The sequence below is a fragment of the Mixophyes fleayi genome, chromosome 2, assembly GCF_038048845.1.
Source record: "Mixophyes fleayi isolate aMixFle1 chromosome 2, aMixFle1.hap1, whole genome shotgun sequence".
In the NCBI taxonomy this organism is placed as follows: Eukaryota; Metazoa; Chordata; class Amphibia; order Anura; family Limnodynastidae; genus Mixophyes; species Mixophyes fleayi.
This window is the reverse complement of record NC_134403.1, coordinates 8,174,962-8,190,588: the sequence shown is the minus strand read 5'-3', so window position 1 is coordinate 8,190,588 and position 15,627 is coordinate 8,174,962. Positions and strand designations below refer to the sequence as shown.

The window sequence follows — 15,627 nt, the reverse complement described above, 5'->3', positions numbered from 1 at the left end:
GCTGTACAGAGAACTCATTCACATCAGTCCCTGCCTCATTGGAGCTTACACTCTAAATTCTCTAACACACACACACACAGACAGAGAGAGAGTCTACAGTCTAAATTCCCTAACATACCCAGACAGAAGAGAGACTAGGGTCAATTAACCTACCAGTATGTTTTTGAAGCGTGGGAGGAAACCGGTGCACCCAGAGGAAACCCACGCAAACACAGGGAGACCATACAAACTCCACACAGATAAGGCCATGGTTGGGAATCGAACTCATGACCCCAGCACTGTAAGGCAGAAGTGCTAACCACTAGGCCACTGTGCTGTCCTTATTGTCTGTGGCCTCTGTAACTGTCACTGCTGGTGTAGTATATAATAAAGTGTATAATAAGTAAGTACTTATAGTAGAAGAGATTATTCTTAGTCTGTGTTCTTGCTCTCAGTCCTACAGATTTTACCACCCACAATGGGAGACCTGGCCCTGAATACCAGCTTCTCACACACAGACTTCCTCCTCTGTGGCTTTCCTGGGATCTCACAGTCCAGACATGCCCTCGTTATACCATTTCTTTTCATCTATATGATCATTGTGGTCAGTAACGGTGCAATGATTTATTCAATCTGGATGGAGAGGACTCTTCACTCACCGATGTATATATTGATTTCTCTGCTTTTTGTCAGTAACATCTCCTACACCACCACCATCCTGCCAAAATATCTTCTTGGGCTAATATTTGAACTGAACCAGATAACGCTGACTGGCTGCTTTGTACAAATGTTCTTTATTTACTTAACAGGTAATTATGAATCTCTCTTACTCGTATTAATGGCATTTGACAGGTATGTGGCTATAAGAATGCCACTACACTACCATAACATTGTAACTAAACGAACATTGACGTTGCTCATCTTCATTGGTTGGGTTAGGAGTTTCCTCTGTGCTTCTCTGATAGTTATTTTTGCCTCAAAGGTTCAGTTTTGTAGATCCAACATCATTCTGAACTTTGCCTGTGAAAATATGAGTCTCTTGAACCTCGCTTGTGGAGATATCTCCAACGTCCAAGCTGTAGGTCTATGTATAAGGGTTCTCTTTACACTGACTGATGGGACCTTTGTCTTGGTCTCCTATCTGACCATTCTTTGTACAGTGATGAAGATATTGGTTGGAAAAGCTTCTGAAAAAGCCTGGCAAACCTGTAGCACACACTTGTTGGTGGCCATGCTAATGTTCTCATCTGGTATGTGCTCCTCCATCGTGTACAGAATGGGTTCTCTCATTTCACGAGATGTTCAGAACCTGATAAGCCTAATGAATTTTGTGATTCCAACGAGTGTTGACCCCTTCATCTATGGACTGAGAATGAAGGAAATCAGGAACAGCCTGAAGAAGGCATTTGGCAAGAGAAAGTTAACAACCAGTAATTAAATAAATAGCATTGTGAAAATCCTACTTTCTCCTATATAAAGATAAAATGAGCGAAGATGGGAAATAAGGAGAAGAAAAACAAATGTATTCTTTATTTATGTGGAATTCTTTGGCGACTGTGGAAAAAATGGTGTTCATTCTTGGGCCCTTTTATTTGACGGTGTATCTACTTAGCTTTAGATAGTAGTTATCCAGATAAGAAGTAGGGAAGAGTAGGGAGTACTGATCCTTGCTTTTGAGTCCCACAACTGAGTTCTTTATCTGTTACCGATGTATCATTTCACTAATCCTGATATTCCAGATACATAAATATATTCTGATTTAAAGATTTTCAAATTGAAATCAGGACTGCCCTGTAATGCCAGGTAGCTGTCAGTGGCTGATCCTAAAGCTCAATGTCCTAGATGTCACCATCCCACAGAAGCCCAAATTGTTATTAAAGGTTTATATAAAAAGTAGATGCAGAATCTCTCGTACCCGTCCAGGCCTATGCTTGCTCATTGGTTGTCTAGCAAGTTACCCGGCCTGCAAACAGCCCTTCAACCTAGCACTGACTCCTCTGGTCATGTCCTATGTTTACATAGCATTTCTGTTACCTAAGAGACTGCAAGTCAATCACTGAGTGTACAGGTGTGGAAATAGAACACATGCGCATGTAGATGTGTTTACCCACATGTTCCAGGTGCATTCAACTCAACATAATACTACTAATGGTAAAGTGCATCAGATGCAGTGAAAAGTTTAACAAAAGCCGCTTAAAAGCTTTTTTGTTCTTTTGCTTCATGGATGGTGTTTTCCTGTATCCAATCCGCTATCTCTTGCTTCTCTGAGATGTTCCCGGTTTTGAGGTGGGCAGAATAGAACAACCTGTAGCCAATCAAATCATTGGAATGTTTACCGGACAGAATATTTCAGGAGGTGGTTGCAGTGAGCTTGTTGGCGGCAGTGATCTGTTTCTCCATTTTTTGTCCTCTACCTGTAGATTTAGCTGTGTGCTGTCTGTGCAGAAATCTGTTCAATAAGCAGCAGTGTGTAGGACCCCAGGCCCTGCTTCAACTATTTATTTAAATTTGTTTTGTAAAGGTCCGAGGCTTCTAATCAGACTGTGTCAGACTGTAAGAATGTCCCCATAGGCTGAACGAAATCCGTAAGAGCGATTTACGCGATCCCTGTGTTTGACAAGGCTATTATATATACCGCCTAAGTATTACACATCTATTGACCTCCACGTCACATAGCCCACCATTATGTGTTAATCCCTAAATAAATACCAATCTATCATTTACCTCACTATACCGCATTATCTATATAAACATCCAATCATCATATTCATTCCAGTTATCTAAACATACAAAACAGACATAAAGATACAAGTCTTTTACTTTACAAAGATAATCAAACATACAGCACATAAATGCATACATACAATACAGATAATACATTATAGATTCAACAGACATAATGTTAAAACTTCAGAAGTATATAATATCTTATTCTGTTAATAATAATAATAATAATAATAATATTATTATTATTATTATTATTATTATTAACCAATACTTCAGCAATCCTCATATGTATGTAACGCCCCCCTAGTGGTGTTTTAGTAAACCTTGCACCTCAGTGAATACAGAAGGGGTCACCTAGAGGGTAAGCTAGAAGTTTATGAAAAGTTACATAAACTGGTTACCATGGTGATAACCCAGCCCAGCCTGTGAGACTGAGTGAGAAGGAAGGAGGGGCTGTGAGTAAAGAGAGAGAGGAGAAGACACAGGAGAGGAGAGATGTAGCTGGGGACCTGGGAAGGTGGGGTGGAAGCTCCAGGATCCCCAGCATTGCCTGGAAGTCTGAGCATGGGGACTGTGCCAGGGCAAGGAATGTGTGCCCTGAATGAGGGGGAGAACTCCATGTCACTATAGAGAACCCAAGAGAGAGGGGGACACTTCTCATGGAAGAGACCCTGGAGTGAGGGCTGCTACAAGAGGCATGGTAGCTGTATTGTCAGAGCCTGAGGCTGGGAGTACACAGAGTGACGTGTCAGAGTCCACAGGAGACATCATCCCCGCAGAGGAGGGATGAGCTGCAGTTGAGAGGTACACAGAGTGTGTCAGAGCGGCATTGAGAAGAAGCTGCCTGCCTATTAGCATCCATGTGAGTGCCCCTGCAGAGGAGGGTGATCTGCAAGACATGTGATTTATGTTATATAACATCTGGATAACATTAAGAACTGTGCAGGAGGAGTAATGAGATATATTTGCAACCATATTCGTATTGCTCATTAAGACCTGTGCTGGAGAGAGTAAGGAGCTGTAAATATATTTCTTTATTGCTGCAACCATTATGATTATCGTGCTGGAGGAAGAGGAGTGTAAATAAAGAGTTCAGTTTATCATAGAGATGGTCTGGCGCCCAAATTATTGTGACTTTTATTGCACTGCACCACAAAGTGACATCACCTGTGTCCCACGAACTATAAAGAAACACCTGCATGTGCAGGGACCCCCTGATCATTTACACCCATGCCCATCAGCTAGCCAGGGCTTGAGAAGGAGGTGCACTGTGTACCCTTTGCACCCCACAATACACACAGTGACAGGGGGTTACATGTATATGTAAGTTCAGGGGTGTGTGTGTGTGTGTGTATATATATATATATATATATATACACACACACATATATATATACATACACACATACACACTAGTGTATATATGCTGTAAGACAGAAATGTATATGAGTGTGTGGTCAGTATTGCTCTTTTGTGTAGTGTGTGTTTAGATGTAACAAGAGAAAGAGAGCATTTATGAAGAGAATGTGTTTAAGCAAGCACATGTTCGTGTGTGTTTAAATGTGTAAAGAGAAATGTGTTTAAGTGGTAGATAGAGAAAGATGAATTGAGAGAGAGAGAAAGATATGAGATAAATGAAAGAGTGATATAGGAAGGTTGCATAGTGCATGTGTGTGTAATATGTGGTCAGGCCTAAAGGATAATACAGGCCAAGCATAGAGAGAGAGAAAGAGATGGGGGGGAAAGAAGCTAGAGTCAATTGTAGTGTAGATAGTAAGCATCCTGAGATGGGGGAAGAAGCTAGACTTTGTAAAGCATGTGTGAAAAGGTTAATTAAAGAATCAGAAAGTTAATAGAAACAGATATAAACTTTACATATATGTGCAAGTATATTATAAGTTGCAGGCAGCATACATATAAGGTAATTAAACAGATAAAAATTCAGAGGAAAGTTATTAGAAAAACATGCAAGCAAGGAAAGTTAATAGAAATAGATGGACATATAAGTTGTAGGCAGAGATACAGACAGACAAGGTATAAGCTTACTGTGGAGTGTGTGTCTTGTAGGCTCCAGGTGGAGGAGATGTCCCAACTTCCAGGTGTGTATGTGGTGTGGTCAAAAGAGGGCTGTTTTGCCTACTTCCATGGCTTATAATCCTTTACTCAGAATGCATTGCTTCAGGTGAAGGTTGCGACCTTTACCACACCGACACAACTGGACAATGCCTGCAATTATGACTCACTGCTCTGTGTTTCTTAGCTGTAACTTCCTGTCTTGTGAGCACATGTTTTTCCTTTGTTTCAACCTAACTTACTGTGGAGCCACATATAAGAGAAAATTTCTTTGGTTGAAATGCTCTGACTTTCAGCCAGTTCATATCTTAATCTGCGCATAAGTTCGGTGCATGTAAACAGCAGTGGAATGCTAGTGGCTATTATGCGTGGCTCAAGCTCCGCCCACCACAACTGGGTCATCAGCATCGATATTGGAGCTCCTTCACAACAAGCTTAGTAGTCGCCAGATTTTCTCTTCGCAATTTACAGGTGACGGGTATAACTGGTGCTGGAGATACAGTACATCTAAATAATGGTAAGTACATATTAATTCGCGGTCTCATTGATGGTCATCATAATTTTTATGTTGGTGTCATTCTTGTTGTTATTTTAATCATTGGAAAACTGACTACCACCGATTCTGGGAGTAGCCAGAAATATGTTTGATAAGTAACTCCAGACATTACAGATCCATAGGAAACAGTATGTGACGAGAGTGGAGATACTTGCATAAATAACTGCAAGTATCCTGTAATCCACCTCCGGTGGCACTTACCTACAGGTTATTAAAGGTAGTCATGTTATTACAATATTGTTTGCAAATGTTGAAAATACATCACACGTATCACTGAAGAGCTTTTGCCACTCTAGAGTACATATCCTGTGTTGTCTGTAAGGGGCAGACCCTTGTCACCATTGGTGTGAGCCTACCCAAAGCAGGGAGACATCAAGCTAGATTACTGCCATTCTGGACGATGGAGACAGCCAGCAGATCGCAATGGAAGCATCATCCTAGCATTGCTTGCTGAGTAGACGCTGCATGTTATGTTGTTTTTCCCATTTTTTATGTAATATTGCATTTGTACAGTAACCAATCTAATAAATTCACTAAAATGCTATTGCCTTTATGGTGATCGTGTAGAAGTGATATTTGACAAGCTGATTATCTGTACCCACTGGTAACCGTGTCGAGGAAAGCAACCAACCAAAATGCGCAGTACGGATTTGGCGTTGGAGATGTACTCGGGTAAGACTGAGAGGGAGAGTGGGGTCCTTTTTGTTTGCACATCATTATGTTATGTATATTGTTTGGGGGGTAGTCCTCATGGGGTTAGGTTTGGTTTAAAGGGGCAGGTACATAAATGATCTGATATATTGCACTAAACAGTTGATTAACTACATTCTGGATGTGAGGTCATTTACTTTATACACTAATGACAATTAATGTAGCATTTTGTTTTTGTAAATAAAAATGTTAATTTTTAAATATGGGCATCACACCCCTCCAAAAAGAATAAATCTGGAATCAGCCCCAATACCAGGCAGTCAGGGCTGCTTTCCACCATACCAGAGGGGACCAGAAAAAATACTTCTCTCAAAAAAATCAGAATGTTCTCGTACAAAAAGCCCACCACACACTACTCCAATCCCCATTAAGTGACTGACAGAGCCAACTGCGCAATAGTTGTAGTCACCAGGAACCACCTATGTGCGAGTGTTTGGTGCAGCTGCTGCAGCACCTCTTTGTTGATGACTATGGCTGGTTCCTCCTAACCGCTTACGAAGGGCTCTGGGTTCAACACAGGAAAGCCGAGAAAAAGCAGAGAAAAAGTTCTCGTAAAGCAGAAGGTCACAGGCATAAATATCGTAGCTCTAATGATTTCCTCACATATACTGCTATCTACCAATCTTACTGAAATGTACTGGACACTGTAAAGCAAGTATACTTCCAATCTCTCATCTCTGCTCAAGCGTCTAACCCCAAACACCTCTGTGACTGGATTACTTATAAATAATTTATGGTATAAATTTATTTAAAGGAAATAGTGCAGGGCGCTTATTTATATAACTGCAAGTGTACTTATTTTTGATATTGTGTGTATGTTGGTAAAGGAAATATCTTTATTTCTAAGACCAGTGGAGGAAATTCGTTTTTTGTTTTAACTTTCATAGAGGTAATGCATTATTTCGGAGGTATATACCTGATGCAAGAACCCTTTGTTGAGGAAGTCTTTTGTGTATTTTGGTAAGGAAATGACTTGTTTGGGGTTTTGTATCTTTCCTTTGGGAATGTGTATTCTGCAACTGCCTTAAGAGATGACTCATGTTAATCTCATGCTAATTAGACCTTTTGAGGTGTGAGGGTCCAGCACCTGAAGGGACAGGCATAATTAGACTTGCTGTTAGATTTCCTGCGTCTAAAACAAGATGCAGGAAATCACAGCAAGTTTTAGGATATCACATATAAGTGTAAATATTGTTAGCTTTGCATTGCATGTAAATCCATGTTTGGGTAAACACATTGCATCCTGATTCTAAAAATAGCTCAGACCTCAGGGGGCTGGCTTACCCTGTGAGGCTGTGTCCAAAAATGATGTAAAAAGCACTGTTTTGTATTGAAAAATGTTCTTCTTGTTTCATCTGACCTGCTTACTGCTACCTTCAACCAGTGTGAGCAAATAAACATCAATTGCTTCAAAGACCTGCTTGGAAACTTCTCTATCCCTGTGACCTACAGATTAGACCCAACTCTAATCCGTTCCGGCTGCTTTGAGGTTTGGACGCAGCTTTCCGGTACCACCGCTCTGCCCGCTACCCAACAGCTCTGGTCAGTGTGATAGGCCAGGGGGAATCAATGCACAGCAACCCTGATCCATAAGAAAAGGTCAGGGGTACCAGCCAGTACACCAGTAACGGGGTACACTAGCAGCGTCAGTTACCAGAAGAAACCCGGTACTGGATGCCGGTGAGGCGTCCAGTGGTGGCAGCATTTGTAAGCCCCTCTTACTGCGGTTAGAGGGCGCTTTTGGGATCCTGAAAGAGAACGGTGGTAAAGTAAGCCCAGCCGGTTCCCAGCAACAACAGACAGGGTGGCATAGGCGGTCCATCCTGTCACAGATTTCTGGTGGCAACCGGTGGGATAACCCCAGGCGGCTTTTCACCTGTCAGGAGAGCCGAGTTATTCAGGAGAAGAATAAACGCAGCCAGGAGAACACACAGGATGTCTAAGTACAGTAAAATGTCCAAGGCGGTCCTTGAGATACTGTGCCAAGCAAAGAAGTTAGAAACTCCTTACACAGCGACAAGGAGCGAAATGAAAAAGGAGCTGAGAACTTGGGATGCGCAGCACGGGTAAGCAGATGAGGAAGCTGACTGCGACAGTGATCAGGAGGAGACATTAATTCCAAAACTAGAGGTACCTGCAGCAACATCCCAGAACACACACAGCACCTGTTGGATTAATGGATCTGATGCCAAGTCCTGGGAAGAATTAGTGAACTTAATTTGCAGAGAGCAATTTCACCGTCGGTGCGCAACGGAGGTGAAGGAGCGGGTATTGGACCGTAGCCAAAAAGAAAACGGCCCAGTTGGCGGATCAGTATGTGGCAGTGAGGCCACACTGGCAGAAGCGCCAGGTTAGCAGCCAACCCCAAAGGACTGTACAAACATGGGGACACCCCTCTTCTACTCACCCCCAAAAGCAAGTACCTAACCCTTCTGGTACCACACGCGAGTCACCGCCCCGCACTGTCCCTGAGTGTTATCAGAGACCATTGGAGCCCAGGCAGGAGAGCAAGTTCTACAACTGTGGGAAAACCGGTCACCTGCGAATGGACTCTCCCACAGCCCCAGCAACCCAGGCTCATGCCCATAATCCGAATCCTGGTACATGGGGGTAGACTAGTCCAGGAACAAGTTCAACTGGTGGTACCACTGGGCTTTCGCATGCAACTGATGTCAGTTGCCCACGAAATCCCTATGGCGGGACACCAGGGAAGAGACCGAACACTGAAGTGCCTGAAACAGAACTTTTTCTGCCCGGGAATGTCGGTTGACATCCGAGCTTACTGTAAGTCCTGTGATGTGTGTCAGCGTCTTGGGTGCCTTAGTACTCGTTCTTACCTCAGGCCCTTGCGAATAGTTGCATCCACTCACTCAGCCCCTCTGCATCCACACACTCTGTGGGGAGAGGATGATGAATAAGAGTAAATACTTTATATTTGCTGTGAATAATTTGGCCGGGTACCCAGCGAGATTTTTTTTTACATTTGTTTTATTTTATTTTTTAGTTTTTTTTAATGGATTACAATTGGAAAAAGCTATTCCAACACCTTGGAATTTACACTTGGATCATTTACAAATAGGTGGTAATTTGACATATCATCATCATAATTTATTTATATAGCGCCACTAATTCCGCAGCGCTGTACAGAGAACTCACTCACATCAGTCCCTGCCCCATTGGGGCTTCCAGTCTAAATTCCCTAACACACATACACATGGACACACAGACTAGGGTCAATTTGTTAGCAGCCAATTAACCTACTGTTAGGAACCCCTCCATCCGGCACAACACAACCCGGAATCTACTCTGCCAGTCAGGTGTTCACTGGAGCCCCTAGTGGTGGGGACAGACTGGGCTGCCGACTGACAGAGAGTCGTGAAGTGTGTACCGGCTGGGGAGAACCCAAGCAAGCGGAGTGGAATCCAAGCAGAGGTCAGGGGCCGGCAGCAGACAACAGTACCAGTATACAAGCTGAGGTCAAAGGGTCACGAGCAGACAGGGAGGTCGGTATTCAAGCCAGAGGTCAGGGTCACGGGATACACAAGCAAAGTCCAAATCCAAGCCAAGGGTCATACACGGGTAAACAGCAGCAAGTCCAATAGACAGGAACAAGGCAGAGAGCAGGTACAGCAGACTGGATACAGAGACTATAACCGGCAATGAGGCAGCAGACCTCATTGCCTTAAATACAACCCACAACCAATCAGAACCTGCCCCTAGACATAGCCACACTTGCAGGCTAATTGCCAGCACCTAGCAAGACCAATCAGGGCTTAACCCTGAAATCCACACTTGCAGGCTAATGCCTGCTAATTCAGCCACAGGCTGAATCTGCCTGATTGTCCCTAGGGCGCATGCGCGCCTGGCTGCCAAGGCAACGGTCGGGAGTTGGAGGGAAGTGACGTCCCGGTCGTCATGGTGACGGCCGGGACGTTGGGACCGACAGGAAGCGAGCCGCGGCGGCTGTGAGTACCGCCGCGGCTCGTGACACCTACCAGTATGTTTTTGGAGTGTGGGAGGAAACCGGAGCACCCAGAGGAAACCCACGCAAACACGGGGAGAACATACATATTGCTTGAACACTAGAATTACCATGAATCTTATGTTGTTTTAGTTGTTTGGTTCTGATTTGAATGGACTATTGGTCTATGGACTATTGAATGTCATTTTCTGTGAGTTTATGAATAACTGATTTTATGCTCTTAAGGTTTATTTTCCTCAATTGAGTAGTTTTTGCTAATTAAAACACATTTATATATTACTGCTATTTTATAGGCTGTTTGTGCAATAGACGATAGATATTGAACATATCTCCAGTAACTACTTACGGTACGTTAGTTAACATAATATATCGGCAAACAAGGTTACACTATCAGCCAATGAGCACCTAACCCTTACTGTTTATAATATTCTTAAACCACCCTCTTATCCTCCCTCCTTACCCTATTACCATCCTTTACACAAGACTACAACCTTCTGACCAACATTGCTGTGTGACTGGATCATATGGCCCACTAGGCAGTCTAACTCTGCATTCTAGCTGGTCCAGTATGTAGTGTGTGGAACTTGACCTCATGTATCAGACTCCCATTGTCCCATAGATTATAAGCATGGGAGCAAGTCCCTCTTACCTCTCTATCTGTATTACTCAGTATTGTTTTATTACTGTTTGTTCCCAGCTGTAAAGCTGGCACTCTATAAATAAATGTTGATGATGGGAACCGATTGTGTAAAAAAACATTCTTACAAATGATAATTAAGCAACCAAAAATGAGTTTGTGATACTGACCATGTGATACAATATGCTTCAATTGCTAAAGTCCGCTATTCTAAATACTATTTCTCTCAATATAATTATACATTTACATTTAATTCCTCTTGGTACACAGAGCAAACACTAATTGATGCTACTGGTGAAATGCACATGGGAAGATATCCATGTCATGTTAAGGACTAACACCTCGTCAGCACTAATTAGTGATATCATCTGGGACTCTCACGGCTGAATAAAGGGAGAGATCTGCGGGGACCATCAACGCTAGACACAAACTACAGGAGATGACAGAGTGGTCAGGTGTGACCGTCTTAAAGGGGAACATACATTTCACACTTAAGAAATACTCACTGGCTTCTCTGGTGACAAAGAAGATGGTTTAAGAGGTAGGAATCAGCAGGAGCTCTGGTGACCCAACAAGTACATGGAGGAGGAACGGCTCAGTAGGTACAGGCTCTGCACCACAATAACATTGAGAGGTGTGCCGGAGACCCTGGTTCAAATCCAATAACATTGGAGAAGTTACTTTGTTTCCTTGAGAGGTAAAATATCCAACAGTAAAGCCAGGTCAGACCAGTGTAAGATCTGATCATGACAAAATATATGTATATAAGCTGTGCAGAGTGTTATATTGTATCTGTCCAGTGCTACAGAATCTGTGGTCCCTTATAAGTAAACAATGATGATATGACATAGCAGCTGTCTGACACTGGAATGTTTCGGCTTCTAGGGGGCCTGAGGGTGTTTAGATTATCTGGTCCGGTGGTCTCTCATCACAAATGTATCTCAACACAAACAGGTAATTGTATTAATGTATAGGTTAACCCTCCATGACGCACCGCCCACATCTGGAATTTCAGTGATCCAGGTTCCCAGCTTTAAGATTTTACTCACTTCAGAAAAACAAATGGAGTTGATCTGAGATGACTCCAATAAACTAGTGCTGACATTTACTGATAATATCACCAATACAAGAGTTCCAGTTCCCAAGATAACTATTATCTATCTAAAATTTACCCTAATCTGAGAAAACATATCTAGCCTTGTATACCGGATGCCAGAAGTGCTCAAACCCAGTCCTCAAGAGCTACAGACGGGTCATGTCTTCAGGATATCTGTTTGCAGAAACAGGTGGGATAATTACTGATCCCGCAAATAGACTGAAGAAACCCTGAAACCATGACCTGTTGGTAGCTCTTGAGAACTGGGTTCGGGCACCTCTGCCGTATGCACAGTCCCCCCGTTGTCATCAGTTCTCACTGGTGAGACCCACATGATGAGGAAAATAAGATCCAGCAACATTTTATCACATAAACTCTTGTTTGACAGGCGAAAAATGGTTAAGAACCCACAATGAGATACTGTGACGTGGCCCACTTAGAAATATACAGCCCACCCCCATACACAGTGACAAGTTAAAAGATCGGATTGGAGAGAAAACTGCTCCAGGGAGACACAAAAGGTCTCATGTAGACTTAACACTTCTGCAAAACCAAGTTGCTCTACAGGGGGCCAAGTTTAAATTGTGTGAATAGATTTAGAGTTGGGAAGGGACATGTCCTAGCTCAACTCTACATCACAGTCTGAAAATAAAGCTGTCCAGTATTTCTGTTACCTGCAGAAGCAGTCCGTAATAAATGCCCCCGTACAATGCAGCACAGTTTGCCCAGGTGTAAATTGTCACCCTATAGCTGGATTTGCTCCTAACACTAAGTCTTGTTTCATAATCCACTTCATCTCCATTACATGTCAGGGACATGTCCTTACTGTCTGTGGTCTCTGTAACCATTACTGCTGGTGTAGTATAGAATAAAGTGTAGAAGTACATACTTCTAGTAAGCTAAAATATTCTTAGTCTGTGTTCTTGCTCTCAGTTCTCCAGATTTTACCACCTACAATGGGAGACCTGGCCCTGAATACCAGCTTCTCACACACAGACTTCCTCCTCTGTGGCTTTCCTGGGATCTCACAGTCCAGACATGCCCTCGTTATACCATTTCTTTTCATCTATATAATCATTGTGGTCAGTAACAGTGCGATGATTTATTCAATCTGGGTGGAGAAGACTCTTCATTCACCGATGTATATACTGATTTCTCTGCTTTTTGTCAGTAACTTATTCCACACCACCACCATCCTACCAAAATTTCTTCTTGGGCTAACATTTGAACTGAACCAGATAACACGGACTGGCTGCTTTGTACAAATGTTCTTTATTTACTTAACAGGTAACTACGAATCTATCTTACTCGTATTAATGGCATTTGACAGGTATGTGGCTATAAGAATGCCACTACGCTACCATAACATTGTAACTAAACGAACATTGACGTTGCTCATCTTCATTGGTTGGGTTAGGAGTTTCTTTGTCGCTTCTCCGTTAGTTATTTTTGCCTCCAAAGTCCAGTTTTGTAGATCCAACATGATTCTGAACTTTGTCTGTGAAAACATGAGTCTCTTGCTCCTCGCTTGTGGAGATATCTCCAATGTACAAGCTGTAGGTCTATGGATAAGGATCCTCGTTACACTGACTGATGGGACCTTTGTCTTAGTCTCCTACCTGACCATTCTTTGTACAGTGATGAAGATATTAGTTGAAAAAGCTTCTAAAAAAGCCTGGCAAACCTGTAGCACACATATCTTGGTGACCATGATGTTCTTCTCCTCTGGTATGTGTTCCTCCATCGTGTACAGAATGGGTTCTCTCATTTCACGAGATGTTCAGAACCTGATTAGCCTAATGAATTTTGTTATTCCAACGAGTGCTAACCCGTTCATCTATGGACTGAGAATGAAGGAAATCAGGAAGAGCCTGAAGAAGGCATTTGGCAAGGGAAATTTTGGATCTCGTCTCTAGCATCCAGAAGGTGGATGTTCTTAGGAGGCAAAAGGAAAACAACTTCACCTACATCCAAAATCGTGTCAATATATAAATATCTACAATTCTTAATATATTTAAACACAATATTGTGCTCCTATCTGGATAACACGTTTCTTGATTAGATACCATAGATGTATATGTTTATATACGTTACCTACCTCACTGCAAGCTATTTCTGTGTATCTACTTTGTTTTACATAGTAGTTATTCAAATAAGTACACAAGTGAGATCTTAATTTGTTACATATGTTTAATTTCACTAACCCCAATAATCCAGATATATACATTCGGATATAAAGATTTTCAGCGTTGAATCCAGGACGACACTGGAATAGCAGGATGTGTGGGAGCCCTGCAGTGCTGGGTAGGTCTCAGAACAGGATGAACAATATATTGTGAGCCTAGTCACCAATATTATAATCATCCACACCATGAGGACTGAGAGCTCCTTGCATTCTCCAATGTATGTCATCTCCATGCTGTCTGCCATCATCCTCTGTGGCACTTCCACCATGATACCCAAAATGCTTCTTGACTTTTCGTCAACATAAATCGTATCTCACTCACTGGCTGCTTAGTTCAGATGTTCATCTACTTCATCATGCTGGAGCTCACATTGCCGTCTGTAAGCCGCTGCGTTATGCCATTATAACCAAACAGTTCAACTGACCACTGTTGCCATGATCTGAAGCGTCTATTTTGTCAGATCAGTAACTATCTCCGCTTCCCTGGTATGTTTCTGCGCCTCAAACACGATTTTGCTTGTGAGCACATGGCACTGCTTAGTTTGGCTTGCGGTAACGTCTTCAAAAACCAGCTGGTAAGATCGAGCCTGAGAGTGGTCACCAATTTATTTGACGTCTCCTCTCCACATCGTAGGGCAGCATTAAAGATTTCCCCAAGGACACAGACACAAATCCCTGCGCACATGACACACACACACACCCTGGTCATTATGATAGTCTACTTCTTCAGTCTCTCCTCGTCCATCATCTACGGGGTCTCTAGGTCTATGTCCCACAATCTGCTCAGCACCATCTACATATCCCAGCCCTGATCAACCCAATACCTGGCCTGAGGAGTAAGGGGATCAGACACAGGTTATTGAAAACCTTGGGCCCAAAAACTATATTCAAGGACCAGATACAGACAACTGCCGATTCCTAGAAAGGTTTGGTGACACGAAGAATATCCACAGGGGGAATGCAGAGGAGTAACCGACAAATCGGATGTTGGAATTTCTGAAACCACAAGAAAAACTTCAGAGTTGGGCAAATGACAATATGTACTTAATAACTGGTTTTATTTTGTGTCATTGGTTAAATATAAAAATAAACTACTTCCAACAGCTGTTTCAGATCTCAGACGATTGTGGTTATTAAGAGTTGAACCCAAACATAAGACTGCTCTGTATTTAAAAACTCCCATCCTTTTATATTTGCATGTGAAAATCAAAAACTTCTTGTCATTTTCCAGGTCATCAAACACCTGGCTGCACGTCTCTGTATACAAAGAAGTGTATCCCTCCATTGTTAGATTAGTGGGAGAATTCTGGGAGTTATAATCTATCTGTGAGCATGTGAATACTTTCTGCTATTAGACAGCCTGTAACGCATGATATTGAATGGGGTCAATGCTCTGATTTCAGCTCATTAGTTACTTTCTAACTTCTGCAAGTTAAACCGAGACATTTCTGGACTGATGTTCTTGTAGTTTTTATCTGTAATTACGCAACCGAGAACTAAAGACAACAAATCTATTGTTCCCGTCTACGAGCAGCAAATCAGCAACAACGTTCTGCCGGTCATCGATCAAACCACTAAGATTCTCGTATCCACCACCTCACACCGGAAAACAAAGCAATAGGTGTATAAAGAGTTGTATAAAGTAATATCAATCTCCAAATCCCAACTCTTATATCATGTA

General features: G+C 42.5%; 2 protein-coding genes across 2 annotated transcripts; both read left to right on the top strand.

Moving 5' to 3' along the window:
• The first annotated feature begins 457 nt into the window (after positions 1-457).
• Positions 458-1,509, top strand: LOC142139721 (olfactory receptor 52H1-like). The gene has a single exon (XM_075197591.1). The coding sequence runs from the start codon at positions 458-460 to the stop codon at positions 1,415-1,417; it is 960 nt and encodes a 319-aa protein (XP_075053692.1). The 3' UTR covers positions 1,418-1,509.
• An 11,208-nt stretch (positions 1,510-12,717) lies between these two features.
• LOC142139720 (olfactory receptor 52H1-like) lies at positions 12,718-13,677 on the top strand. The gene has a single exon (XM_075197590.1). It carries the CDS (start codon positions 12,718-12,720, stop codon positions 13,675-13,677), a length of 960 nt encoding a protein of 319 aa, XP_075053691.1.
• Positions 13,678-15,627: the final 1,950 nt, after the last annotated feature.

What these genes read in the sequence shown, in the direction of transcription:
- LOC142139720 (XM_075197590.1), top strand. Translation starts at nt 12,718, where the DNA reads ATGGGAGACCTGGCCCTGAATACCAGCTTCTCACACACAGACTTCCTC.
- LOC142139721 (XM_075197591.1), top strand. Translation starts at nt 458, where the DNA reads ATGGGAGACCTGGCCCTGAATACCAGCTTCTCACACACAGACTTCCTC.